The sequence below is a fragment of the Vanrija albida genome, assembly GCF_041260175.1.
Source record: "Vanrija albida strain AlHP1 chromosome Unknown contig_2, whole genome shotgun sequence".
In the NCBI taxonomy this organism is placed as follows: Eukaryota; Fungi; Basidiomycota; class Tremellomycetes; order Trichosporonales; family Trichosporonaceae; genus Vanrija; species Vanrija albida.
In genome coordinates this window covers 2,990,851-3,016,326 of record NW_027191421.1, presented here as the reverse complement: position 1 = coordinate 3,016,326, position 25,476 = coordinate 2,990,851, and the positions used below count along the sequence as shown (strand labels likewise).

The following is a 25,476-nucleotide window of genomic DNA, read 5'->3' as shown; positions in this document are numbered from 1 at the left end:
TTGCGAGAGGGCGGCAAGAGGCAATCAAATGCGTTGAGTGAAGTCAGTGTCGGGGTGGATCAGCTGATAGAAAGTGGCCGATTCCAATGACGCTGTTTGCGGCAAAAATGCCCCCGCTCCAGAATGCAACATGCAACTTAGACATCGACGAGATGCATCTGTCCACCAATGTCGAAACACTACTATGTACAGCACTGCAAGACATCGATGGACAGCTCATCGAGCTGATACTGTACGCTGGCCCACTAGTTGAAGCAGGCGAGCTACCCAGAGGCACGGTGGTTGGGAGGCGAGGGGAAGGGGAGGGGGAACTTGTTGCGGTGAGGTAAATGAAGAAATGACTTGAGGCAGGACGTCGAGGGGCTGGCTGCAGTTGCCCTCGGTGCTGGGGCCGGATCGTTATATGTTGGTGGTGTCGGTGGTGGTGGTGGTGTTGAGATGGGGATGGTTCGATGCGGCAGATTCTAGGTGGCAGCGACACGGTCGCGCGCGCCGCCAATGCGTTGCGAGGCCTTGAAACACAAACAAGAGTCGATAAAGAGGAAATAGAACGGAAGGCGAGACAATATGCGAGGTAAGGAAACCAGTTGGGGAGGTGCCTCTAGGCAAGCTTCCCACCATCTAGTCGGCGACGATTTAAGCACCAAAGTTGAAGCCGCCCTGGGGAGCAGCGACCTGGGACTGGAAGGCGTAGTTGCCTGATGCGTCGACAGCAGGGGCGGCAGCGTCGGCCTCCTCCTCGTCGTCATCGGGGAAGTACTTGTCCATGATGTAGTAGCACTTCTTGTAGATCTCGAGGTTCTCGTGGTGCTGGAGGTTGTGGATGGCAACCATGCCACCAGCCTCCTCGATGAAGCGGGCGTACTGGTTCTCGGCACCGGGGCCAGCGGCCTCCTTGTCAATCTCACCGACCTTGAGGATGTTCTCAAGACCGTCGAGGGCGACCTGGATGATCTTGTTGTCCATCGAGCCGAGGAGGTCGCACATGGGCTTGATGCAGCCCTGCTGGACGAGGTAGCGGATCTGGTTGGGCTCCGAGAGACCACCCGAGGTGGCGTTGGAGATGGCCCAGCATGCCTCCTTCTTGGTCTTGAAGTCGGCGTTCTGGAGGATGGTGATGAGGGGAGGGACAATGTTGGCGTCAATGATGGCCTGGATCTGGTGGGGCGAGCCAGCAGTGATGTTGGAGATGGTCCAGCAAGCCTCCTTGCGGATGCCGTCCTTGGGCGAGCTAAGGAGGCTGAGGAGAGCAGGAAGAGCACCCGACGAGATGATGACCTGGGTCTGGAGGTCGTCACCAGTGACAATGTTGCCGACCGAGCGGAGGGCAGGGGTCTGGACGGCGGTCGAGGGGTGGATCAGGAGGTCCACAAGACGACGGCAAACACCGCTCTCAATGACAAACTGGATCTTGTCGTTGGTGCCGTCCGAGAGGTACGAGATGGCCCAGCACGCGTCAATCAACACCTCGTCGTCAAGCGAGTAGATGAGCTTGGAAAGGACGGGGAGAGCGGGCGAGATGAGGTTCCAGTCGGGCTGGGGCGACTTGCCACGGCAGAAGTTGGACAGAGTCCAGGTGGCGTTGCGGACCATCGAGAGCTTGTGGTTCTCGTTGAGGAGCTGGAGGAGGGGGTCAAGAGCCTTCTGGCTCAGGACGTAGTCACGGCACTTGGGCGAGTCACCGGCAATGTTACCGAGGGCCCAGACGCTGCGTAAGTTAGCAGCAGTTTCGAAGCCATGGATCCAGCTGCACTCACGCCTGCTCGCGCACGTCGAGGATGGGCGATGAGAGAAGACGGATGAAGAGGGGGACGGCACCGGCGGCAATGACGACCTGGGTGTGCTCCGAGGTGCCCGAAGCAATGTTGGTCAGAGCCCAGGCGGCCTCAAACTGCATCATCGTGTTGCTCGAGTTGAGGAACTCGACAAAGCGGGGGACGACACCGCACTCGATCACACGGTCGATAGGGGGGTTCTTCTCCTTGGACAGGAGCTTACGGAACTTCATGGTGGCGTCGAGCTGGGTCTCGGTGTCGTTGCTGTAGATGGCCTGGAGCATCTGGGGGAGGGTGTCGCCGAGGGCGGCGTCACCGAGCTCCTCTCCATCGTCGTCCGAGTCGAGGTCGTCCTCGGCAACAGGCTGGAAGTTACGGCGCTTGGCAATAGACTCCTCACGCTAAACAGTGTGTCAGCGGGCGAGCCTGACGCAAGGGCCCTAGGCAAGCTGGACCATGCAGCGGCAACACGGAACACGCGCGGCCAGTGTTGTGCTCGTTTGGGCGTAGGGGCCCTCTGGCTGCTGGAGACTCTGTCCGAAAGTCGAGCGGGTCCCCAGCACGAGCAGCGCCTTGCCACTGCACGGATCGTGGCTGCCCAGTGCCAGAGCCAGTGCACGAAAACGTACCTTTTGCCTGCGAATCTCGACCTGCTGCTCCTCACGTCGTCGGCGGAGCTGTGCATGTCAGTGGTGTGTCCTGGTGTGGTCGAGTGGGGGGCACGGGCTGGGTGGCGTGACGGGTTGTGGTAGGCTGGTTGACTCGCTGGCTGGCGGCGGCGGCAACACAACGGGAGGGTGTGGAGGAAGGATGTGGAAGACACAAATACGACACCTACCTCCTGGGCGGAAAACTGGGTGCGTCCCTTGAAGTTTGAGCGACGGTGCTCGAGGTTGCGAGACTCGGCCATGATCAGGTCGTTTTTTGGAGGGGTAGAGAGGTGAAGAGAGGAGTGGAGGATTAGTGGGAGTGGGGTGGTAAATAGGTGAGAGGAAGGAAGGGAAGGATTGAAAAGGAGAGCAACGACTGGGTGTGTGAGATGATTGTTGTGGTGTGGTGGTTGTGTGGGTGCATTGGGTGGGTGGCCAGTGAGGGCGCGCGGCACCCGCGCTCGCTCGCGCCTGGCTGGGCAAAAGTCACTGCAGGTACACAATGCTCAGAGCTCGGGCACGCCTCAGAGCCCAGCCAGGACGTCACACCACGCCGCCCGCGCCCAGCCAGCCAGCCCGCGCTCACCAAACGCACACGGCGGCAACAAAAAAAATGTACCTTGGCGGGATCAAATTCTGCGTCATAGGAGAGATCCCGTTGTGTCGTGTGATGTGGGGGTAAGATTCAATTTCAGTGGGGTGAAGGGACGAGCGACGAGCCGGACGAGGGGACAATGACGCGTGGCGGGGACGAGTGATGAGGCGGAGGGAGGGGGGAGGAGGGAAGAGGGAGTGATGAGCAGATTCATGCAATGAGATGAGGAGAGAAACGCCCACGCCTATGGTTCATAGCACGACGCCGGCACATCGTCGTACAAGTCCTCGAGGGACCACTGTTTGCGTATCTCGAGGTCGAGCGGCTCGCGCCTGAGCCCGGCCTCGAGGCGCAGGATGCCGACCCAGGCGATCATGGCGGCGTTGTCTGCGCGTCAGAGCCGTCAGCGGCACATACGCACCGGTGCAGAGAGAAACGGGGGGATAGTACAGTGGCACGGGCGTATCCCCCACCTCGTCGAGCATGGTACGCAGGCTGCGCGTCAGTTCCCCCTCCAACCCATCCACACGCACCGCTCCCTCAACGCCAGATTACTCCCCACGCCGCCGGACACGACGAGCCCGTTGACGGGCGTCTCGAGGCGGCGCATCACGAGCCTAATCTTGGCCGCGAGGTGGTCGAACGAGCCCGTCTGGAACACGCGCGCGACCTCGCGCTGCATCGCCTCTGGCGGCGCCGAGCCATCAATGTCGGGGTAGAGGCTGCGCACCAGAAAGTCGGGGTACAGCCCCGAGAAGGAGAGCGCGGCCTCGCCCGCGCGCTCCCGGCCCAGAGGGAGCGTGGCGGGCTCGAGCGGCGCGGCGTCGTACGGCGGGAGCGGGGGGGCCGCCGCGTACCGCTCCAGCACTGGCCCGAGCCCGGCCGCATGCGAGTGCGGGAGGCGGAGCAGGCGCGCGACCTTGTCTATCGTCTGGCTTTCTGTCAGCTTACCCACGCCCCAGCTCGTCTCACCCGACCGCGTTGTCCAGCGTGTCCAGGAGGATCCGGTACGACCCGAGCCGCTCGGCGAGGACGAGGATCGAGTGGCCGCCCGAGACGAGCAGGGTGAGGAACGGGAACGCCGGCGGCGACTCCTCGGTCAGGAGCACGGTCAGCGCGTGCGCCTGCATGTGGTGCACGCCGACTGCTGGCACGCCGCTCGCGGCGGCGATCGCGCGCGCAGAGTTGACGCCGACCGACAGGCAGCCGAACATGCCAGGACCGCGGGTGTACGCGACCGCGTCGACGTCGGCCATGCGCACGCCCGCCGTGTCCAGCGCCTCGGCGATGACCCCGGGCTAGTTGTCAGCACGGCCAGCTGCCCCACGCACCATGGTCCGGATGTGCGCCTCGTGCGCTTCGCGCGGCTGGATGCCGCCGAACTGCGCGTTGATGTGGTGCTGCTTGCGCACGACGCTGCTGAGGATGCGCCGGTCCGACGTCACGACGGCGGCGCACGCGTCGTCGGCCGACGACTCGAGCCCGAGGACAGTGAGGGGGCGCGTCGAGGATGAGGACGCGAGGGTGGTGGACGAGGACGCACGGGCTCGTGGCCGGCGCACGCGGGCGACGCGGCTCGGGCCAGCGAGAGCGCAAGGGGCTGCGCTTGAGGCGCGCGCGGCCTGCCTCAGCGTCTGTAGCATGCCTGGGTTGTATGCCTGGGTTGTTTGCCGGCCCGGTGGTTTGTTGTTTTTGGTCAGGAAGGGAGAGTCGAAAAGTGGAGGTCAGGTTGGTGGGTGAGGCACCGACCTCATCCTTCGTGTCCAGTTCTCATCTCTTGGCTGGCTGCCCTCGTCAGTCACAAGCTCCGGCGACAGACGAACTGGGCCAAGTCGAACAGGAGCACAAAACATTACGACACACATCGTCTGAGCTGCACCCCCAGACCGAGCAAGGCCAAAGGACCTCGTTCCTCGTCCACATCCGAGTCCGTCGCAGTGGCAAAAAAGAGAGATAACTGCCCCACACGGGCTCGAACCGTGGACCTCGGAGTTGTCGTCTAATGATAACAGCTCCACGCGCTAGCCAACTGAGCCATAGGGCAGTTGTGCTTTTCGTCGTCGGGTAGCTTTTGAGGAGATACAGTCACGTGACTTGAAAAATATGTGAAAAATCGGGAAAAATGTCACTTGCCTCGTAAAAGTTGAGGGGCGGGCTGGACTCTTCCTCGCCAGGCCGCAGCGCAAAAAACCACGACACCCAGGATTCCCATGTGGTCCCCCACCATGGTACTAACTAGGCGGTACTCAGCTTGACTTCGCAGATCGGACGGGATGCGGTATTTTCTGAGTCCTATGGCCGTGGATGCTAATGGGGTTTTCTAGCCCTTATGAATCTGCCCCGCCGAGTTGCTCGCCATTCAACTTGACGAAGACTGCCCGTGTAGAAGTTCATCCCCCGCCCTTCACAATAGCCCGTACTGAGGAAGGTTGCCATTTCGTCCCCCTGACCCAGACCGACTAGGCCAGATAACCGCTCTCTCTCAACGCTTCCCCAACACCTGCTCAAACCCAATGCAAGTTCATACCTAATGCCTAATGTACATGTCTATCATCACAGTCTCCGGGCCTCGCCCCTCGCCCACTGCCCAGTCTTGCCGTCCAGCTTCGCCGTGCGCTGAGCAAGCACCTTGACAGCCTCAATGACACCCGCATCGACGGCCCCTGGGGAAAGCAGGAGCGAGATGCGGAACAGGTTCTCGGTGATGCTGTTGGCCAGCGAACCATCGGCGGGTATACCCTTGACAAGGGCAGGCAGCGTGGCGGACGCTGTCGCCGAGTGTGGCAGCAGCGCCAAACGGAGGGCAATGTCCGTGATCTTGAGCAGACGCTCAGGGCTAGCGCCCGCTGACGCAGCCACGACAAACTGCTCTGCGTCCTTGACCCAACGAGTGCGGCCAGCGTCCTCCACCTTGGGCGCCGCTGAGGCAATGGCGTCCTCGAAAATGTCGAGGATGGTGTTGCGCACCTGCTCCGCGCCGGGTCGGGTCGGCGCCACGTCCCATTGCGTACGGAGCCACGAGATGAGGGACGACGAGAGCAGCGACCGCGCACCGGCGGGGATGCGGACCATCGAGTTCATGGCGCCGAGGATGTTGTTGCGCAGCGGTGCGTCAAGGGACGACTGGAACAGCGACGCGAGCAGCGACCACGTGTTACGGCGCGCGAGGATACGCCAGTCGGCCTCGGTACGCGCACCGTCCTTCAAGAGGCGAACGATGAACGCACGCTCGCGCTTCGCACCGTCACCGGCGGCATAGAGCATGCCGTAGAGGGCGGGAACGTCGGCAATGTCCAGGGTGGGCCTTTGCAGGAGGAAGCGCGAGGACAGGGGGTAGAAGAAGGAACCTGGATATGCGATGGCGCGGAGGGCGTAAGTAATGAACAGTGCGATGAGGGGAGGAAGACGGGGCTGCTTGGGCTCCGTTCCGTCCTCAGTCGCGGGAGCCGGGAGGGCGTGCGACACGAGTTCGAGTGTGTGCACAACCTGGAGCTGCTCGTGGAACTGGGCGGTCTTGATCAACTCCGCCGACTTGGAGAGCGTGTAGCCTGCGACGGTCCTCATGCCCACGTCCCTGCTTGTCAGGGCACAGACAGCCAGGCCGAGTACGTTCGAACGCAGGATCTCGACCCAGTCGAGACCCGATAGCTCCTCTTGCAGAGAGGCAGCGAGGAGCGAGAGGACGAAGACGGGGTCGTACACGTCGTCGTTTGGCGGAGTGGCCTTGTCGTCCGAGGGGTCGGCGTTGTGGGCACCAGGGGCAAAAGTGCGTCGCAGAGGGAACGCGGTGCACGACGCAAACACGCGGCTCGCATCAAGCGACGTGAGGGCGTCGAATGCACGGTGGCTCACTGCACCAGCGGGTGACCAGTGCTTGAGCACACTGGTGACGCTGAGCTTGCGTTGGGTCTCGAACGCCTGGAACAGCGACAGGAGGAGACGGTCGGCGGTAGAAAGGGTGCCGCGGTAGAGAGGCACCAGGGGCTCGATGAAGTTCGGCTGGCACGACACGTAAGTTGACGCGAGGAAGAGGGCATGCAGTAGGCGAATGAAACCGAGGCGCTCGGCAGCGTCCGCGCTTGGGAGAGCAAGCTTTGAGATCGCCTTGGAGGCGACGAGAGCTTGGAGTTGTTGACGCACGAAGCCAGCCTTCAGCATTGCCTTCGACGATAGAAGTGCACCAAACTCCATCGCCTCGGGCACGTCCAGCCGCTCGTTGACGATGGCCATGATGGCCGGCTCGGCAAAGTTGGTGTTCACCTCGACACGGATGGACGACGACGCCTTGATCGCCTCGGTCAACGCAGCGATACTCTGCAGCTCTCCTCCAGCGAGCTCGTCACCTGACGAGAGGCGACGTGTGGCGAACTGCAGACCAAGGTCGATGAGGATGGTGATCGCGGAGCTGAGGTTGGCGTCCCGCGTTTCGGCGAGGGCGGCGGCAGTCTCAGCGAGAGGGAGGTCAAACGAGGTGAAGGGGATTGCCCGGAGCGCCCTGCTGATGTCGTCGGGGTAGGATGACAGCTTGCAGAGGAGAGCCCGCGCCGCAGCGTGCTCGGTGTCGTTGAGGGTAGCGTCGGAGAGGGCACTGACCGCTGCGTTGATTACGTCGGCGGCCAAGTCGGCGGGGATGTCGTCCAGGGCTGCAGCAGTCGGAAGGATGCGAGCATCCTTCAGCCACTGCTTGTGGTCCGCCAGCGACGCCTTGAATGCGTCGGCTGCGGAAGGAGACAGGCTGACGAGCACCGATAGCAGGTCGTAAGCGTCGGCGTCCTCCTTCGAAGCCAGATCCTTCACGATCGACGAGTTGATCTCAACATTGAGGCGGCGGCTGAGGGAGGAGGCCACCGATGCCTTGAGCAGTGTAAACACAGGCTTGTAGGCACCCAGCGAGAGGAGGTCGGCGAGGTGGGGGTAGACAACCTCTGGAGTCGCGGCTTCGACCAAGGCACCAAGGACGGACGAGACAAGAGTCGAGCTGGCAGGGTCCGCGGCGCCAGACTTGCGCTTCTTCTTGGACGAGCCGCCAGTAGCACGACGGATGACGCTCCGGAGCGCCTGGTCCACCTGTGAGGGTGAGAGGAAGCTGACCCACGGCTGCACGGCAGAGAGGGCCAGCTCGTCGGTGACCTTCTTGGCTTCGAGCAGGGAAACCGACTCGTGAGCAAAGTGCTCTGCCAGGGCGCGGTCGAATGATGCCGTCGGGCTTAGAGCCTTTGAAAGGGCCAAGAGCTGCTCGCGCACGCCGTTGCCAGCCTCGGTGAGGAAGAGGTTGCGAATGTCCGCGTTGTTGAACACGGCGCTCTTCAGCCTCTGCGAGATCTCTGAGGAGGCGCCACGAACGCGACCAACAGACGCTGCGAGAAGGCGCAGGATGGCGATCTGGTGGTCGACTGGTCGGGTGGCAGCAAAGAAGTGGGACAGGAACTGGCTCTGCAGGGCGCCAGTACCCTCCGTCGCAGTGTTCACGAAGCGCGCGAGCGCGGCGAGCTGGGGCACCGCACCCGAGGCGAAGGACGTGACACATTGGCGCTCGAATGAGCGCTCGGCGTAGTCTGCCTCGTCGACAAGCTTAGGTGTCTCGGGGTCGACAGCGGGGACAGCCTTAGCCTCGAAAATCACACCAAGATCGGAGGTCATGAGGTCAACGATCTCAGCCAGGCCGTGACGAGGCTGGCCGGCATCCTTGGCAGCCTGGACCGTGGCACCGATGCGGCCAATGATAGCTGTGACGAAGTCCTTGGCTCCCTGCTTGCCGAGGAGGCCAACCACAACGCGGCGGAGGTAGTTGATGACCACGGCGGCGGCCTCGGTGGCAATGTGCAATCCCATGAGCTTGGCGTGGAGCTGCTCGCACATGGTAAGCAAGAGCGGCGATGCGACTTCTCGGCCGCTGAGGTGCGGGACCACAGCCGCCGCTTCCTCGATGTACTTGTGCGGTGCCTTGGTCGCGCGTCGCACACAGTCGTCGACAAAGGACAGCAGGTAGATCTGCTGAGCGATGAACATCGGCCCCGACACCGTGTCGGAGATGCGTGGCAGCGCGGTGAGCCAGATGTCAAGCTCCACGGGGTCGTGCTCGAACAGCAGCGACGGCGCGAGCAGGCGGTGGAGCAGAGTCGTCGTCATGGCGTTAGTGACGCTGTTGCGGGTGCTGAGGTGAAGCTGCAGGATGTGGTACAGGTATGTGTACTGCGATCCTGCAGCCTTGTTCATCCACGACCAGTCCCGAACCTCGCCCAGCAGTCGAAGGACGTGCAGCTGGGAGAGAGCCTCAAAGCCCTCGACATCTCCTCGCGAGTGACCGAAGCCGCCACCCATGCCGACCGTTCCAAGGGTACCGATCGATCCCACGGATCCAGAGTCACTGATGACGGAGCCCTCACGGGCTTCACGGCGAGCACGGCGCTCGGCGTTGGCGCTCGAAGACGAGACGAGGAGCTTTCCGACGTCGAACTTCGCCTCGCCTGTCAACGAGGGGAGAGTCTTGTAGTACAGACCGAAGAGGCGGAGGGCAGTCTCTGTGAGCATCGCCGAGCGAGCGGCGACGGAAGGCTCGACCTCGTCGTCTTCGTTCTGGGGACGAGCCATGGTCGACGACTTCTGAGCAAAGGCGACGATCACGTTGACTTCTGGAACACGGCGACGGCACTCGAGTTCAAGCTCACGAGCACGGGCGGTCCAAGGGCCGTCGACACCTTCCTCCAACTCGGCGGCGATGGAGGCGAACAGGGACTGAACAGCTGCCAGCTTCTGGAGGCATCGAGCTAGGGCGAGGGAAGTGACGTGCTGCACGAGGGCGCTAGAGTTCTGGAGGCCCTTCGAGAGGTGGACCTTGGTCAGGGGAGAAGGCAGGACCGACTCGACAATGACCGACACCGCGGGTGGTTCCGGGCGAGGTGGCATGGACAGGCCGTCGGTTCCGCGCGGCGCAGGCTGGTTGAACTTCTCGCGGGCGGGAAGCGGAAGGGAGACAACGCGTCCGACGTAAGCCATAGTGGCGATCCACTTGGTGTCCAGACGAGGCTCGAGGGACAGGGCAGAGTGGGGCCAGTAGTCCGCAATGAGCTCGGGCATTGCCTCGAACATCTTGATGACCCAGCCACCAACACGGCCCTCGTCGTCGACACTACGGTTTCCGAGGCGCTTGACGACGTTGGAGAGGATGCGGTTGTGCAGGCCCTTGCGCCTGCGGGCATCGGAGTTCTCGCGGTTGTTGCCATCATCCTCAGCCTCCTGCCGAGGGTACCAGCCTTCGTCGGCGAAGCAGATACCGCGGGACGGGTTGGAAGTAACACCTTGAAGGAATCCCTCGGCAATCTCACCGACGGAGCGGCCCGAGACAGGGTCGACAGCACCACGCTCCAGCAGCTGGGAGATGTTGAGGATAGCAGCTTCGTCGAGCAGGGTAAGGGAGATGCGGCGGGCAATGCCTGGTGGTGGGCCGGAGATGGACGCCCACATGGCCGTCAGGACGCGATAGACGGTGGTCGGGGGGTCTTGTGCAAGTCCCGAGTAGAGGTGGGGGAGGATGCCCTTGGCAAAGGTGTGGAAGGGGGCGATGGGAAGGAGGGGGAGGATAAGATCGATGGCGAGGTGGCGGATGTCTGGGCGGTCCAATGGGTCCTTGTCGCCGTACTCGACCGCACCTTCCTTGGTACGTCGCCTCATACCGAGCATCTTGCCGATGCCCTTGACGGAGCCACCCTCGGTGATGCTAGCCCACACGCGGGTCGCGAGCCGTCCGCGTGCAGTGCCACCCATGAGGTTGGCCGGGTCGGGCTCGTCGACATGGACGGCGGCCGCGGCAAGGCTGAGGCCGGCGAGGATGTTCTCGCGCTTGCCGGACTGCAGCAGACGCCCGAGCTGCTCATCGTACTGCTCGGCAGGGGCCAAGAGCTTGTTGACAATGCCAACGGCCTGGGTGCGGAAGAACGGGAGCGGGGTGATGATCCGGAGGACGAGGGCAAGGAGCAGCGCGGCTGTCTCTGCAAGCTTCTCGTTCTTTGTCTGTATGGTCAGCTGTCTGTACTTTGCTCAATGCGCAGCTACCCACCTCCTCGGCGCTCTTCCAGGCATTGAAGATCTCATCGGCTGTTGGCGACGCGTCGAGGTAGTGCTGGACGATGAGGACGGTGGGGTGGGTGATTGGGAGTGGAAGAGACGAGTACGGCGTCAAGATCTGCTGGTGGAAAGACACAAGCGCTGGCGAGTCAGCAAAGCGCTCCATTGCAGGGGAAGCAGCTCACCTTGCCGGGTGCCCGTTGCGAGGCCATTGCGAACGGCGACGCCGGTTGGGAACGACTTGGTCCCTGGCGCTGGCTTTTGAACCAGGTCGCTCCGGTTGGTGGACTCGTCGTCACGCTTCCTCTTTGCCGACATGGTGAGGCCGGGTCGGGGGTCAGCGTCGAGGCGTGTGTCGAGCAAGCAATGCGGATGTCAACTCGGTGTCGGTCGACGACCATCTCGACGTCAAGGCTCAACCGAAATCTCAACAGAGCTTGAATTCACGTGACTTAACTGCCCACGTGGTCCACATGAGTTTCGCGTGGTCAACCCTGAGCCCGAGCCAGAAATCGCAATGACGCCTCTGCCCTGTTTGGCTCCAACCGACGAGACTGATTTGTCTCGCCCATCGAGACAGCCAGCCATCTCAACTCCTGAGACCTTCATTCGACTCCAAGGGTGAGAGGCCAACGCTATGCGCCATTGCGCCTGGCAAGACATGGATGAACAGACCAGGTCGTCGAGGGCAAACCACCGCTGCTCTCACGGCTGGAACTGGCCAATGACGCTCCCCTGGAGACCCCTGCCACCTTACGACAACATTGAGCGGCGGCACCTGTAAAGTCAATAACACAGGGGTCGAGCCAGTCAGACGCCATCGACCACCACTGGCTGGCGCCTCCATCGCCGCCGCCATCATCGCTTGGAGATTGGATCACACCCGGTTGCCGTTGGCGACTGATTTCTTTGTCTAGTTCGCACCACCCAATCCACCCAATCCACCCCCCTCCCCATCTCCTCTTGTCACTAGCACCCACCTCTTGTCAACAACCCCCTACTGCTCCTCGCTCTTGCCAACTGCTCGTTGTTTCTTTGTGTCCCCTGTGGATTGCTGTGGAGACGTGCTCGCTTGTCGTCACCGTCCCCTGTGTACACAACAACAACCGGGGGTCCTTATCACCATAGGTGATTGGTAACCCGTTCAACATGCTCGCCAGCCAGTCGACGCCGCCTCGCGGTAACAACAGGTATGGCTCTGATGCCCTCGTCGGCGGCTACGGGGTAGCCAGCACGCCCACCCGCGGCTCCCCGTCGTATCAACAATCCCCGCAACGCCTGCCTCCGGTCTCACCGACCCGCCAGTCACCCGCCCAGGCATCGCCGTTACGCATGCCTCCCTCCCCGACCCGTGGACAGGGTGCCCCTCTACCCAAGGGACCCCAACCTCCCCAGTCTCCGCCCCAGCGCCTTCAGCTCCACCAGCCGGGAATGAGCACGGCTGCCGCACCTCCGGCTGCTCCGGCGGCCCCGGTGGCCTCGACTGCCCCGGCCTTCGGCTTGCGTCCGACGCACAACCTTTCGCCCGCACGTGCAAACGGGTTCCCATCGTTCAGTGGTTTCACTCAGCCCGTGGCACAGAAGTATGCGCCGGCGGCAAGCTCCCCTCTCAAGCCCCGCCCTCAGAACCGTAACTCTGCGTATGACGATGCCCCTTCAGACGGCGATGTCTTCAGCGACCGCCTGTCCACTGGCGAGTGGGAGATCGCGAGCCCGAACAAGGACATTCGGCACTCGAGGAGCTCCGAGTGGCTGAAGCGTATCTCGAGATCGACGGGAAACACAGCATCCACTGAGAGCGACGATGAGGACGAGAAGCTTCGCCTTCCTGCCGACCACCCCCGCAACACCGGCAATGAGGTCGTTCGTTCTCCCTCAGGGGCGGCCAAGGGTCTCACAACCATCACTTCTCCAAGCAACACCTCATTGACCCCGCGTACGGAGGACTCGTACGCCGGTCAGTTCCCGCCGCCGCCGACAATGCCGTCTGGCTACTCGCCTGCCGCTGTTCAGCAACAGGCGTACGCCAATGGACAGGCAGCCAACCCTTCCCCTCAGCGCCACAGTGCCCCTCCTCCTCCACGACCCCAGCCGTGGCCCGCCCAGGCGTCCCCCAAGCAGACCTCGCCGGAAGTGGAGCAGAGTCGCCTCTCGGACCCGTTAATCGATCCATTTGGAGTCCAGCACTCCAGAAACTCTGCCCTCCTTGCTGCATCCACTGGGGGCATGGTCATGCTGCCGCCTAGCGGAGGCAACTACCAGCTTGGCAAGGGCCCTGGGGAGGAGGGATCCAAGAAGCGACGACCCCAGTCCTATGTCCCCCCTCGGACGAGCCAGGCATCGTCCAGTCATTCGGCGCAGCCCGACTTCAGTCGTGCTACCAGCCGCCCATGGACCAACTCTCCTTCTCCTGTCGAAGGTTCCGCCTCGCCGACTACGAGCAACTCGCATACCCGAGAGGCTCCAAAGAGGAGGGGGCACGTCCGTCGCCACTCCGACGGTGATGTCCTGCTGTCGCGACAGGGCACACTCTTTCACCCTGCGGCTGACGAAGCGAGATCAGCCCAGGAGCTTGAAGTCATGCTTGGCAAGCCCCGCTCGAGACGCCTGTCTGCCAACCGTCTCCTCCCGGCCCCTGATGCCCCGTACGAGGACAAGGTCCGCCTTGAAGCCAGCAAGAAGAGCAAGGCTCGTGTTGAGCTGGATGTCGTCCTCGAGCGCGAATGTGTGATCGAGGGTGGCGAGCTCCGCGGTCGCCTTGAGGTTGTCGTCCGTGGCGGCAAGCGCACCAAGGACCTTCGAGTAGGTGCTGGCAAGATCCGCGTCCTTGGTTTTGAGGAAATGCCCGGTCATGGTTCCTCAACGGTGCGCCACATCTTCTACCAACACCAGTACTACCTGCCAGTCTTCCAGGACAACGCCAACGGCCCCCGCAGCAGCCTGTTTGGCAGTGGTACCGACGAAGAGGGCTTCCGCCTCGCCAACGAAGGAACTCACGCCATCCCCTTCTCTGTCCCTCTTCCCCTAGGTGGGGGTGCCAAGGGCGCCTACTCTACACCTGGTGGTAAGGGGCCCACGATTCGCTACGTCGTGGTTGCCAGTGTCAAGCTTCACATCCCTACCAAGAACAAGCGTGCCATCGCCCACTTCTACCGCCCGGTCGTCATCCTTCCCTACCACAACCCAGCGGTCGCGCTCGGCCCACTGAGGTCTCCTCTTTTTGCCCAGACTACAGGCACGCTTGGCTGGGCTCTTGGTGGTGAGAAGGGACGTGTCAACCTCGTCGCTACCCTCGGTCGTCAGATCTGGGTGGCAGGGCAACGGGTATGGGCCGAAATTACTGTTGAGAACAACAGCAACAAGAAGGTGAGCAATGATGTGTGACCGAGGCTAATAAGCAGATCACCAAGTACTCTGCCGCCATTATTCAAACTGTCGAGACTTGGGGAGTCGGTGTTAAGGGTGGCAAGCCCACCATCTCTACAGCGCGCAACAAGATCTCAGAGGAGACCGTTGAGGCGGATTTCATGGACGTGGGGTCTGGCCACGTTACGGGCAAGGGATGGTGGACGGGCTTGGAGCCCGGAGAGTCGAACCGCTGGGACATCAGTGTTCCTATTCCTGTAAGTCGATTCTTGGACACCTGGGCAGGCTCTGACCATCTCCAAGACTGGGTACCTATCCATCCCACGCTCGAGGTTTATCGAGGTGTCGTACGTGCTTCGGGTCACCATCAACAACAACATCTATGTCGACGTTCCGCTGGAGCTTATCAACTTCCTTTCGGTGGACCCTCCGCCAATGCCCAGCGACGTACGCCGTGCGATGAACCGCCTCCCAGTCGTTACGAAATCCCCACTGCCTGCCGGGGCTGCGGTTCCTATCGCTGGGCCTCCCCGTGAGAACCAGGTGTACGGCGTCGATGCTCTCGGCATTTCGTATGTTCGCCAACATGTCCGCGATGACTCGGCGGGCAACATGTCGGCAGCTAGGACAAGCTCGACGACCCTGCACATCGACAACATTGCTGGACCTCTCGCAACTGTCCAGTCCGGCTACGCCGGTGCAGACCTCTCTCCACGCCCACCCTCGCCTGGTTCGACGTACTCGAACGAGCGTGGTGCTGCTTCTGCTGTTCCCAGCCTCACTCGCGCCAAGCAGCTCACCGCCGAGCACCGCACGTTATCTGAGAGCGGGCACAGCATCGATGACGAGGAGCGCAACCACGTCGCCGTCGAGGCCAACCGCCGTGAAGGCCGACAGCAAAGCTTAGCAGCCTTAGAAGCTGATGAGGATGAGACCGAGTGGTTAAGCACCCGCAACTCATCCTCCACCCAGGACGCCAATAGCTCGGGCTCACACGAGGACCGCTCCAAGGCGGCCGATGGCTTCCACGATGCCGAGAATCGTGGCGAACACGACGATGCTGAAGAGAGTGGCGAGAAGACTCCAGTCGTCACCCCTACGCCAGCCTTCCGTTCCAACTTCCTTCCTCACATCAGCGAGGCCGAGGAGGAGGATGACGACATGCTGGAGGAGGTCATGTCATCCGTGAACGGCGACAATCTCGCCGGCAAGTTCTACGACGACGACGACCGTGACGAGATGTCGAGCGACCTAGCCCCGCAAACACCTACCCTGCACAGGCAAAGCCCTCTCCTCGACCTCCCGTCACCTCGCCTTGCCCAAGATGAAGCGCCTCCACGCCGGAGCCTGGAGGATCGTCTGGCCTCTGCTGTAGGTAGGCCTCTCCCTGCCTCGCCGGTCACGTCTACCTCGACCCACGGCGGCCACCTGGTCCCGCCTGAGCTCCCAGCTGCCCGGGAGCGGGAGCGTCCAAAGAGTGTGGACTATGCCGAGCCGATCTACATTGGAGACCTGAATCAAGAGTTTGATCACGACCCCGGATATGATGCCGACATTATGAGCGAGGGACACTCCACTGTTGGCGGACTCCCCTCGCCCAGGTCCTTCGGGGGACGTCGCGAGGGCATGAAGCATTCCCTCTCTCTGCCGCTCGCGTCTGCTAGGGACGCGGTGCCTCTGTTACCCTCGCCTGGATCAGCTCGCGACATTCACTGGGGCCCGCAATTCCGCTCAGTTTCTGGCGTGTCGGCTTCCAACCTCTGGGTTGATGTCGAGCCGTCCGTCAAGTCCCCAAGCGCCATGACGTTTGGCGCCCAATCCCAGCCAAACTCCCAGCCGTCCAGCTGGTCTGGCCACTCGCCAAACGCGCCACAGCAGGCGACAATGGCCCAGGGCCCCGAAGTGCCGACGGAGAGCCATCTCCATCGCGACCACGAGCACCGCAACCTGTCTGCTATGGCGACGGAGATCCAACGCGACAACGAGATGCGCAACCTTGCTGCCGCCGCCGCGGGCGATAACGAGGACTATGGTTCAGAGGAGGAGCTTGCGCCGCCCAACCTCACCGGACTCCGAAGCGTCTTCACTGGCAGCTCTGGCAACGCTTCGTCGTCTGTTCAGAGCTTCGTCACCGCTCACAGTGGGCCTGCGGAGGAAGACCAGGACATGCCTCCTCTTGCGCCAGCTTCAGAGAGTGCCAGCTCGGATGACCACGCGACGATTGAGTCGCCAACGATTCCATCAGCACCAACCTACAGCTCTACGCCTCCGGTGTACACTCTTCCCCTGCCAGCACCTCCTGATGGAACGAAGCGGTCGTCGATGACTGTTCCGGACCGCTTCCGGCCGGCACCACCTCCTGCCCCGTTAAGCGAAGACTCGCACGACTCGCACTACGCGCCTTCCATGGCGTCGACCGCCCACGGCAGCGAAGTGCTCCCAAACATCAAGAACAAGATCGCTGCCCTCGAGTCGCGCGAAGATGCCCTTCGCAAGTTCACCGTCGCGTCGAGCATCGGCCTGGAGCCTCCTACCCCGCCTGCTGCGTCGTCGGCGACACCTGTGTCGAAGCGTCGCTCGTACACAGCTGCTCTTGGCTCCCCTCGCTCGGGTGCGCTGTCGCCGCGGTCTCCAGGCCCGCGCCAGACGCGCTCCCCTCAGTTTGGTCTCGATGAGCTGAGTGACGCTAGCACAAGCGCGTACGTTGCCCGTCACGTCTACGCCGAATCCATCGACATGGCCGCGTTATCGACACCGACGACCCCCACCGGGCCAAAGTGGCAGCACCGAGCCGCTCCGTCGTGGGACAATAGCACGAGCGAGGACATCTCCTCCTCGGCCTCCAAGCTGCTCTCCCGTGCCCTGAGCTCGAGTAGCACGAGGACGACGAGCACGACCGCGACGGACGTTGAGCTCGCCTTGTCATCTCCAGGCCGCTCGCCGGTCATTGGCCCCCGTGGCCCGCGCCAGCCTGGATGGACCAAGACGGGCGTTGCGTCGACCGCTCTTGCGGCGCTCGCCGCCGAGTCATACGGATCTGACAGCAAGGGCCCCGAGCCGAGCTTCAGCATCCCCCGCCCCTCATACAGCCCTTCGCCGGGCCAGACGCCTACAAAGGCACCTTCACCCCTGCCGTTAATCAACAGCGAGTCGGCGTCGCTTGAGAGTGTGTCGATGATGAGCCACGGCCTGCACCCGGCGGTCACTGAGCCGCTTAGTGCGCAGAGCACGGGCTCGAACAGCTTTGGCAACACTGGCTGGAACGGCGGGTCGATGAGGCTGCCGCCGCTGGGCGGAGTCGTCGGCGGCCGGAGCCCGAACTGGACGGAGATGGACAGTGACGTGCAGAAGAAGAGGATACCATAGACGGCGTGCTACTATTACATTGTGCAATGCTATACCTGTAACATTGAGTGTGATGGCCGCGGCGTTGCCACGAGTCGACGAGTGACACCTCCCCATGCTCCCGAGTCGCAAGGCCGCTTGGCTCGCTGGGGCTTGCCGATACATGGCCAACACCCACGCTCCTCTTGTTTGGCTGATGTTTGCACGGCCGATGTTTGGCTCGCCCAATGTCGCATGTCGCCTTGCCCTGTTTTACAATGGCCAACGCAAGCCGCAGGCGGGCAAGCGGCGACTACTGTCTAGTGTTCGGTTCGGGCCCTGGGCTGCCGACGGCCGAGACGAAACGACGGTACGACGACATGTGGCTGGGAATCTCGTCGCCCGTTCGTCTTGACGACGACCTGCGCGTTCCTGGTATGGCTGATTCAATGGACCAAGGCATCGCAGAGCTATTCTCAACGACGCCGTTCTTGGCGCAGCGCCGGCCCAGAGCATGATGCGAGATCCATGCCCCCTGCCATCTCCATCACTAAATCGTCGACGACGGGTCGGAGAGAGCAGCCCGCCTGCCAACCCGCCAGTCGGGCCCCTGAAACGCCCGTTCCCTGCCTGCCTGCCGCTGCGCAGCCACTCCCCCGCAGGGCTCGCTGCGGATCGATGCGCGCCGGCGTTGGGGCAAGCCGTGTGTGTCGAGCCCCCCCTCCCCCTTGCTGCGCTGCGCTGCACTCGTCGTCTTTTCGCGGTGGAGCAGCGGCCCAAATCCCCCTCTGCATGCTCGCTCGCCGCACGCAGCTCGTTGATTCCCAGGGGACTTGGGCGGCCGCAAAATCCTCAGGGACGCCGTCGCGACACGCTTGGGTGGTCTAAAAGGGGCGGTCTGGGCGCCGCCCTGAAGTGTCGCAAAGTCTTGGCGCGAGGGCCCGTGGTCAAAAAAAGGACGTGTGGTGGTCGGGACGGCGGGCGTGGAGGGGCGCGGCGGGCGCATCTGGGCGGGGCGCAATGGCGGCGCGCGGCGCTGGCGGGCGGCGGCGAGATCCTGACGCTGTGCGAGCCAGACCACGACGAGCCAGAGCCAAACGGTCAGCGACAAGCCAGCTGCGCGCGCCTGCCTTGCTCCTCCTTCCCTCGTGCTACACCCCATCCCCCACCCACTGCCGACACTACGTAGCCCCCTCCCTGCGCCTTGCCTTCCCTCACCCCCGTCGGCCGTCGCGAAGGCAACACACACCCACCCACACCACCTGCCCACAACACCGCCTCGCTTTTCTCCATCTCCCTTCTCTTCTTCTCATCTCGACAGCTTTGGTTCTTTCTACAGACGCATTTTTCTTTTTCATCAGACTGTAACCTCCCCCCTCTCCCCCCTCCTCCCAACTACCACCACTATACACCATGTGGTCCCTCGTCGCCCCCGCCACCGCGGCCCTCATCGCTGCCTCGGCCGTCAACGCCCAGGCCGGCGTCGTCGCTACAAACCCCAACGGTGTCACCAACCCCGACAAGCCAGAGTTCTACCCCGTCGGAGCCCAGGTCAACCAGACGTCGCTCTCGCGTCTCCTGTCGCTCAACGGTGTCGACGACTTCTGTCTCTTCGGCCCCATGGAGCCCGGACCCGACTCGCTCATCGGCAACACTGAGCCCACCGTTGTCTCGTGGTGCACCAAGCCCCGCAACAACGCTCGGTGAGTGGCCTTGTTTCTCCTGCTGGGCCTGTCCAAAAACGGACCACGGCACATGGCACATACCTGCCCCGTTGAGCAGCCCGCTGGCTCGATCGGACGCAGCCCCTTGTTTCCGTGTCACGTTCGACGGGTTCCTCGCCTTTTCGTCGTGCTAACGCTCTCCCAGTCTTATCCCTGACGGCGCTATCCACGCTGCTCACGTGAGTACACATCTGCTCTCCTGCATTGTTGCATTCCCGGCCCTTTAATCTGCATGCGCAGAGCACCTCCAAGTGTGAACGCAGCTGTGGCTGTTATGTCGTGTGGCGACGCGCCCAAGTGACACTGTGCGGAATGTGGCTTGACCCACCCCGCCCACGCCGCTCCCGAACCAAAACCCAGCCACAGCCACTGACCCACCCACCAGGTGATCAAGACCCCTGCCTACGTCCAGATCTACGGCTTCTGGGACGGCACCAAGGTCAACATCCCCGCCGGTGACTCTGGTGGTGAGCTCGACCCCCACGGTGCCGAGAACCTCGGCAACCCCATCGGTGGCAACGTCACCTCCAACATTGTCGACGGCAAGACCGACGTCTTCTACGAGGAGTGGATGTCGTTCATCAGCTTCGACCAGTTCTGTCTCCGTATCTGCACGGCCGAGACCAACGGCGTCCCCGCCGCGCTCATGTGCGAGCACCAGCTCGACATTATGGGCTGCCGCTTCGTCATGGCCATTGAGGACTTCTACTCCTCCAACAACACCTTCACCTTCTGCGAGGGTGAGAACGCCGCTCCCCCCGGCCTCTACCCCCAGCCTGACGGCTCGACCTCGACCTTCCGTCAGCGCTACACCGACTCGCTGTCCCGCTTCACTGTCGGCAACACTGTCACCCCCACTGGCCCCGCCTTCTTCCCCAAGACCTCGAACTGCGTCACCTACTCGACCATCTCGAACGGTGTCGACTTCAAGAACCTCATGGTCACCGCCGCCCCCACCCTCCTCGTCGGCTCGAGCTCTTCGGTCGCCGCCGTCGGCACCACGTCGCAGGCCGTCGTCACCACTCCCACTTCCGTCCCCACCTTCCCCCCTTCGGGCGCTGCTGCCAGCGATGCCTCGGCCTCGGGCGGCAAGGGTGCCTCTGGAGGTGCCTCTGGCGCGGCCGGCGCTTCGGGCGCTGCCGCTAGCAAGCCCGGCTCGGGTGCCAAGCCCCTCATTGGCTCGGCCGGCCTCATTGCGTCGACTGTCGCCGTTGTCGGCGTCGTTGTCGGCGCCGTCGCCGTCTTCTAAACGCTTGATTGCGTTTCTTCAAGACCTCAACTGCATTTGCCCCCTGCATTAGGCATTGAAAGCATTATGGGCCCCGCCATAGTCTATACCATCCTCTTTACCGTTGTGGACACTCGTAACATTTGGCATGTCTGCCGCCCTCACTCTTTTAATGCATCGTTATGATGATAATCGGGCCCGAGCCAAGCCCGCGAGCGGAGCGAGTAGGCGGGGGGGGGTGTGGGGGGGGGGGTGTTGTGCTGACAGGCGACGAGGCCGAGCCGGGTGGTGGGAGAGCGGGGTGAACTGACCTTGTGGGCTCGGTGTTGTCCGAGATCTGAGACGGGTGAGAAGGGGGCGGGCGGGCGAGAAGGCTCGGTGGAAGCCGAGGAAGCCGAGCCCCGTGGTAGAAGAATTGAAAGCGCCGAGCAAAGGGAGTCTATGCGGCCTCGCGGCGCCTTCTACGCCGCTTAGAAGCTCGGCGCGGAGCTCGGTGACTGCACACGCACCGGCAACAGACGGCGAGCAAGCGCTGCTGACCAGGCCTCCACCGTCCACCTCCACCCACGGCGAGCGAAAGCCCGCGCGCGGCCGCGCGCTTGATAACGGAGCGTGTGTGTACAGCGACGGCCGGAGACCAAACCGGCGTCGAGTGGGCGGACGGCGGTCCGCTCGCCAGTCATTGTCGGGTCCTGTCCGACTGCCTCCACCGGCGCGCGTGGGCTGCCTCTGCCCGGCGCAATTGTGCGGATGCAGCGTCGCGGCGTAGCTCGTGGTCCGGGGCGATTTCCGGGCCGGGGTGCTGGTGCTTACACTTTGCGAGTAAGCTGGCGGCATGCCGGTAAACGAGGCAGCGCCATGACGTCGTGGTGACCGGTGGAGTATAAGAGGGCGAGGATGTCGTCACGGCTGCCCAACACCTCCCTCCAACCGCCACCCCCACCCCCACCACCATGCCCCGCTCCATCCTCTTCCTCGGCGCTACTGGTGAGTGCTCGCCCGCCCGCCCCCCCGCCCGCCCCCTAACCCCCGCGCAGGCTACATCGGCTCGTCGGTCCTCGCGGCCATCCTCAAGGCGGACCCGTCGGCGTCCGTCACGGTCGTGGCGCGCAAGGCGTCCGTCCTCGCCGGGTTCGAGGCCGCCGACCCGCGCATCAAGGCCGTCCAAGGCAGCCTGGACGACCACTCTGCGCTCGCCAAGCTCGCCGAGGCGCACGACGTCGTCATCAACACTGCCGACGCCGACGGGCTCGAGAGCACCAAGGCGATCCTGCGCGGCCTCAAGGCGCGCCACGCGGCGACTGGCACCCGTCCCATCCTCATCCACACGAGCGGCACCGGCGTGCTCAGCGACGACGCGGCGGGCGAGTACGCCGGCTCTGAGGTCTTCACCGACGCCGAGGCCGAGCCGTCTGCTACGCCCCCGCTCCTCCCGATCAGCGCGCTCAAGCCCGCGCGCTTCCACCGCGTCGTCGACCTCGAGATCGAGGGCGCCGACCGCGCGGGATACGTCTACACGTACATTATCATTCCCTCGACCATCTACGGCATCTCAAGCACAGTGTTCTCGGACAAGGGGCTCGCCAACCCCCAGTCGCAGCAGGTGCCGCACATGACGCGCATTGGCATCGAGCGCGGCGTGCCCGCGCAGTTTGGCCAGGGCCTCAACCTGTGGCCCAATGTCGAGGTGCACGACCTCGCGGACCTCTACGCGCTGGTGTACGACGCCGCGACCAAGCCTGGGCCGGGCGACCACGGCGCGAACGGCTACTACTTTGGCGCGTCGGGCGAGCACAGCCTGCGGCAGCTGTACGAGGCGATCGGGGCCGAGCTCTTCGCCCTCGGGCTCGTCAGCACGCCGGAGCCGCGCACGCTCGACAAGGCCGAGCTGCAGAGGTTCACCGCTGGCTCAGTGTACCTCGGCTCCAACTCGCGCGCGCGCGCCATCCACTCGGCGAGGCTCGGCTGGAAGCCCAAGAACGCGGGCAACGACCCGTTCCTCGCTAGCATTAAGGAGGACGTCGACTGGACCGTGAGCCACGACCGCGGGCGCGGGGCCGACGGCAAGTTTGCCTTCGGGCCCGGGCCGGTGCGCGTCGAGGACGGCGCCGAGGGCGGCTGGAAGCTGGCGTCGGCGTAGGCGCGGCGTAGGCGCCGCGATGTAGCAGGGGCCTCGGCCTAGTAGCATAGATGATACGACGAATGAATGTAGCCCAGTAGACGGTGCTCGGTGACCCGGCGATGGACCGCACGCAGGGCGGCGGCTGCGGCACACGCGGAAGTGGCTCGACGGGTCTCACGACGTGCCTGAGTGGGCAAACAGATGACCGCGCCGCGGCAGTGCCGACATTGCTGGCGTCACTCAGATCGGTGGGCGGAACGCAGTCGACCCACTTGGCACGACTTGAAGTTGACACGCCTCGTGCTACTTAAGATCCGCCCCATACCTCGTGATTGACCCCTCACTTCACATCCCCACCATGGGCTCCTCCGCCACCGACGACAAGGCGACGTCCGACAAGGCCACGGCCAACGGCCCGCCCGCGCCAGCCCCAGCGCCGGCCACCAAGGCGACGGCCAACGGCCCACCAGCAAGCCCCAAGTTCCCAATCGCGTCCTGGGACGTCCAGTACATCATCCAGCAGTCCAACGGCCCCTTCCTCTTCCAGCAGAGCCCGTGGAAGCTGCTGTGCCGCGACCTGCGCTACACGGCCTCCACGTTCTGGCAGCTGCCCGACATCTTCCTGCCCCTCTCCGACACGGGCGGCGACATCCGCCTGACGGGCATCATTGCGCAGGTGCTCATGCTCGTCATCTCGCTCGTGCTCGCCGTCCTCATCGTCCTCGGCGCGCTCGGCGTCGCGCCCCTGCTCCTCGTCCTCGCCGTCCTTGCCACCGTCGTGTTCGTGCGTGTCGCCTCGGCGCTGCAGGGCGCAAGCACGCGCCAGTCCAAGGCCGACGTGCCCTCCGCCGTCAATGCCGACAAGGAGAAGTGGCTCTTGTGAGTGCCGCGCGAGGGGGAGGCAAGACTGACGCCCCAGCGTAAACGGCATCTGCACGACGGGATCAGGCGCACAGAGCAACGTCGACCGCCTCCAAACCCTCTTCCACCGCCCCGTCACTGCCGTGCTCAACCGCTCCCTCGGCATGCTCTTCGACCTCGGAGAGTGCATCCTCCAGCGCGACTACCGCCTGATTACCCAGGATATCCGGGTCGGATACTTTGTACGTGGCGGTGGCGCAGGCTGAGCTCATCCACAGGCCCTCCGCGACGCCGTGCTCGACCCCAAGCTCGAGCGCGTCGTCCTCATCGGGCACAGCCAGGGCGGCATCATCGTCACGGCCATGATTGTGGGTGTGAGCTTCTAGACAGTGTCTAACCCCCCAGGACCAGCTTCTCGCAGAGTTCCCACACCACGTCCTCAAGAAGGTCGAGATCTACACCTTTGCCTCGGCCGCAAACCACATCTGTGACCCCTCGGGCGGTACACCCGACTCGCCGCCCCCCTTTGGCCACATCGAGCACTTTGCAAACCAGGGCGACTGGGTCTCGCAGTTTGGTGTGCTCGGCCACGCGCCGCTCCCCCCCGGCGACACGCCCAACATTATCGCCGAGGAGGAGAAGGACGGCGAGGTCGCCACCTTCCCCATGACGGACGGCGAGTTTGCAGGCCGTATCTTTGAGCGCCTCAACCACACTGGTCACCTGCTCAACTCACACTAGTGAGTCGCACGTCGCAACCCTACTGACTGACGCCAGCCTCAACCCCAGCAACTCGATCCTCGACAACCCCGTCGTACGCAAGTACTCGCGTCTCGCGACCTACCTCGACGGCGGCAACCCAGTGCCGTAGGGGTGGTTGTGACGCTGGTTGGGGCGTGTGGATAGACCGAAATAATGATATGCACGCGGCTATGCTTCAGCGAGGTCGCTGACAGCTGTGTAGGCTGTCAAGAGGTGAAGAGAGTCGTTCATGCACTCGATGTCGATTGCCGACACCTCGTATGCAACCGGGCGACCTCAAAAACATCCAAGGCCGCTTAGCTCAGCTGGTTAGAGCATTGTACTAATAACTCGATGGTTATCAGTAATGCAAAGGTCGGCAGTTCGATCCTGTCAGTGGTCAGATTGGTCTCTTGGTGCGATGCCCGAGTGGTTAAGGGGAATGATTAGAATTTCTTCTAAGTCATCATTTGGCTTCGGCCGCCTGGGTTCAAGTCCCAGTCGCACCTGATTAATCGTTTTGCTAATGCGATTTGGGTTTTGAGGTCGAGGCGGGAGCAAAAAATTACCCACAAACGAAAACAAAGAGAACACTGACCAGTTAGATGAGGCAAATCGAGCGACCCAGGTAGCGCCTGGAAGGAGGTTGGGGAGCGAGATGCTCGAGGATGTGCTTTGTTGTGTGTATCGTTGGCGGGGAGGCGTCACACTGCAGGTTCGGTCAAGACAGCTCCTCGAGCCAGCCGCCCCCCCCCCCTGCCACACCCTCATCACACCCCCCAGCCTCCTCCAGCAACGTCCGCCTTCTTAGTTCAGTGGCTAGAATTTTCCACTAGTATGGACATGCTATGGAAAGGTCACCCGTTCGATTCGGGTAGAAGGCAGCGTAGGAGCGCGAGCTCGACGTTTTTGCCCTCCAGGGGGAGGGAGGGGGGCGAGGTCGAGGAGGAGGACGAGGGGGGAAGGGCCGGGCGGACATACTCGCTCAGGACGGGCAGACCCTGCTCGCCTTGGCGGCGTGGCTAT

At 63.1% G+C, this 25,476-nt stretch overlaps 7 protein-coding genes and 4 non-coding genes across 11 annotated transcripts; 7 read left to right on the top strand and 4 right to left on the bottom strand.

Annotated features, from left to right (window-relative positions):
• Positions 1 to 636: 636 nt before the first annotated feature.
• On the bottom strand, positions 637 to 2,685 carry cut15 (Importin subunit alpha-1; the record flags this gene model as incomplete). Its single annotated transcript, XM_069351440.1, has 4 exons — positions 637 to 1,708; positions 1,758 to 2,176; positions 2,405 to 2,452; positions 2,614 to 2,685. 4 exons carry the CDS (start codon positions 2,683 to 2,685, stop codon positions 637 to 639), a joined length of 1,611 nt encoding a protein of 536 aa, XP_069211826.1.
• A 579-nt stretch (positions 2,686 to 3,264) lies between these two features.
• QRI7 (Mitochondrial tRNAs modification protein) lies at positions 3,265 to 4,663 on the bottom strand (the record flags this gene model as incomplete). Its single annotated transcript, XM_069351439.1, has 5 exons — positions 3,265 to 3,407; positions 3,442 to 3,515; positions 3,554 to 3,955; positions 3,993 to 4,318; positions 4,352 to 4,663. 5 exons carry the CDS (start codon positions 4,661 to 4,663, stop codon positions 3,265 to 3,267), a joined length of 1,257 nt encoding a protein of 418 aa, XP_069211825.1.
• Positions 4,664 to 4,977: 314 nt separating this feature from the next.
• Positions 4,978 to 5,064, bottom strand: Q8F55_002863. The gene has a single exon. It is a non-coding gene; the product is annotated as a tRNA-Asn (tRNA).
• A 509-nt stretch (positions 5,065 to 5,573) lies between these two features.
• On the bottom strand, positions 5,574 to 11,402 carry Q8F55_002862 (uncharacterized protein; the record flags this gene model as incomplete). Its single annotated transcript, XM_069351438.1, has 3 exons — positions 5,574 to 11,030; positions 11,077 to 11,225; positions 11,270 to 11,402. The coding sequence occupies 3 exons, from the start codon at positions 11,400 to 11,402 to the stop codon at positions 5,574 to 5,576; spliced, it is 5,739 nt and encodes a 1,912-aa protein (XP_069211824.1).
• Positions 11,403 to 12,515: 1,113 nt separating this feature from the next.
• On the top strand, positions 12,516 to 17,816 carry Q8F55_002861 (uncharacterized protein; the record flags this gene model as incomplete). The annotated part of the gene is made up of 3 exons (XM_069351437.1): positions 12,516 to 14,450; positions 14,486 to 14,707; positions 14,754 to 17,816. The coding sequence occupies 3 exons, from the start codon at positions 12,516 to 12,518 to the stop codon at positions 17,814 to 17,816; spliced, it is 5,220 nt and encodes a 1,739-aa protein (XP_069211823.1).
• A 1,371-nt stretch (positions 17,817 to 19,187) lies between these two features.
• Positions 19,188 to 20,747, top strand: Q8F55_002860 (uncharacterized protein; the record flags this gene model as incomplete). The annotated part of the gene is made up of 3 exons (XM_069351436.1): positions 19,188 to 19,477; positions 19,644 to 19,677; positions 19,884 to 20,747. The coding sequence occupies 3 exons, from the start codon at positions 19,188 to 19,190 to the stop codon at positions 20,745 to 20,747; spliced, it is 1,188 nt and encodes a 395-aa protein (XP_069211822.1).
• A 932-nt stretch (positions 20,748 to 21,679) lies between these two features.
• Q8F55_002859 (uncharacterized protein) lies at positions 21,680 to 22,866 on the top strand (the record flags this gene model as incomplete). The annotated part of the gene is made up of 2 exons (XM_069351435.1): positions 21,680 to 21,713; positions 21,764 to 22,866. 2 exons carry the CDS (start codon positions 21,680 to 21,682, stop codon positions 22,864 to 22,866), a joined length of 1,137 nt encoding a protein of 378 aa, XP_069211821.1.
• Positions 22,867 to 23,198: 332 nt separating this feature from the next.
• Q8F55_002858 (uncharacterized protein) lies at positions 23,199 to 24,580 on the top strand (the record flags this gene model as incomplete). Its single annotated transcript, XM_069351434.1, has 5 exons — positions 23,199 to 23,727; positions 23,768 to 23,951; positions 23,988 to 24,077; positions 24,115 to 24,449; positions 24,499 to 24,580. Exons 1-5 carry the CDS (start codon positions 23,207 to 23,209, stop codon positions 24,578 to 24,580), a joined length of 1,212 nt encoding a protein of 403 aa, XP_069211820.1. The 5' UTR covers positions 23,199 to 23,206.
• Positions 24,581 to 24,761: 181 nt separating this feature from the next.
• Q8F55_002857 lies at positions 24,762 to 24,853 on the top strand. The gene has a single exon. It is a non-coding gene; the product is annotated as a tRNA-Ile (tRNA).
• Positions 24,854 to 24,865: 12 nt separating this feature from the next.
• On the top strand, positions 24,866 to 24,959 carry Q8F55_002856. Its single transcript has one exon. It is a non-coding gene; the product is annotated as a tRNA-Ser (tRNA).
• Positions 24,960 to 25,251: 292 nt separating this feature from the next.
• On the top strand, positions 25,252 to 25,334 carry Q8F55_002855. The gene has a single exon. It is a non-coding gene; the product is annotated as a tRNA-Thr (tRNA).
• The last annotated feature ends 142 nt before the right edge of the window (positions 25,335 to 25,476 follow it).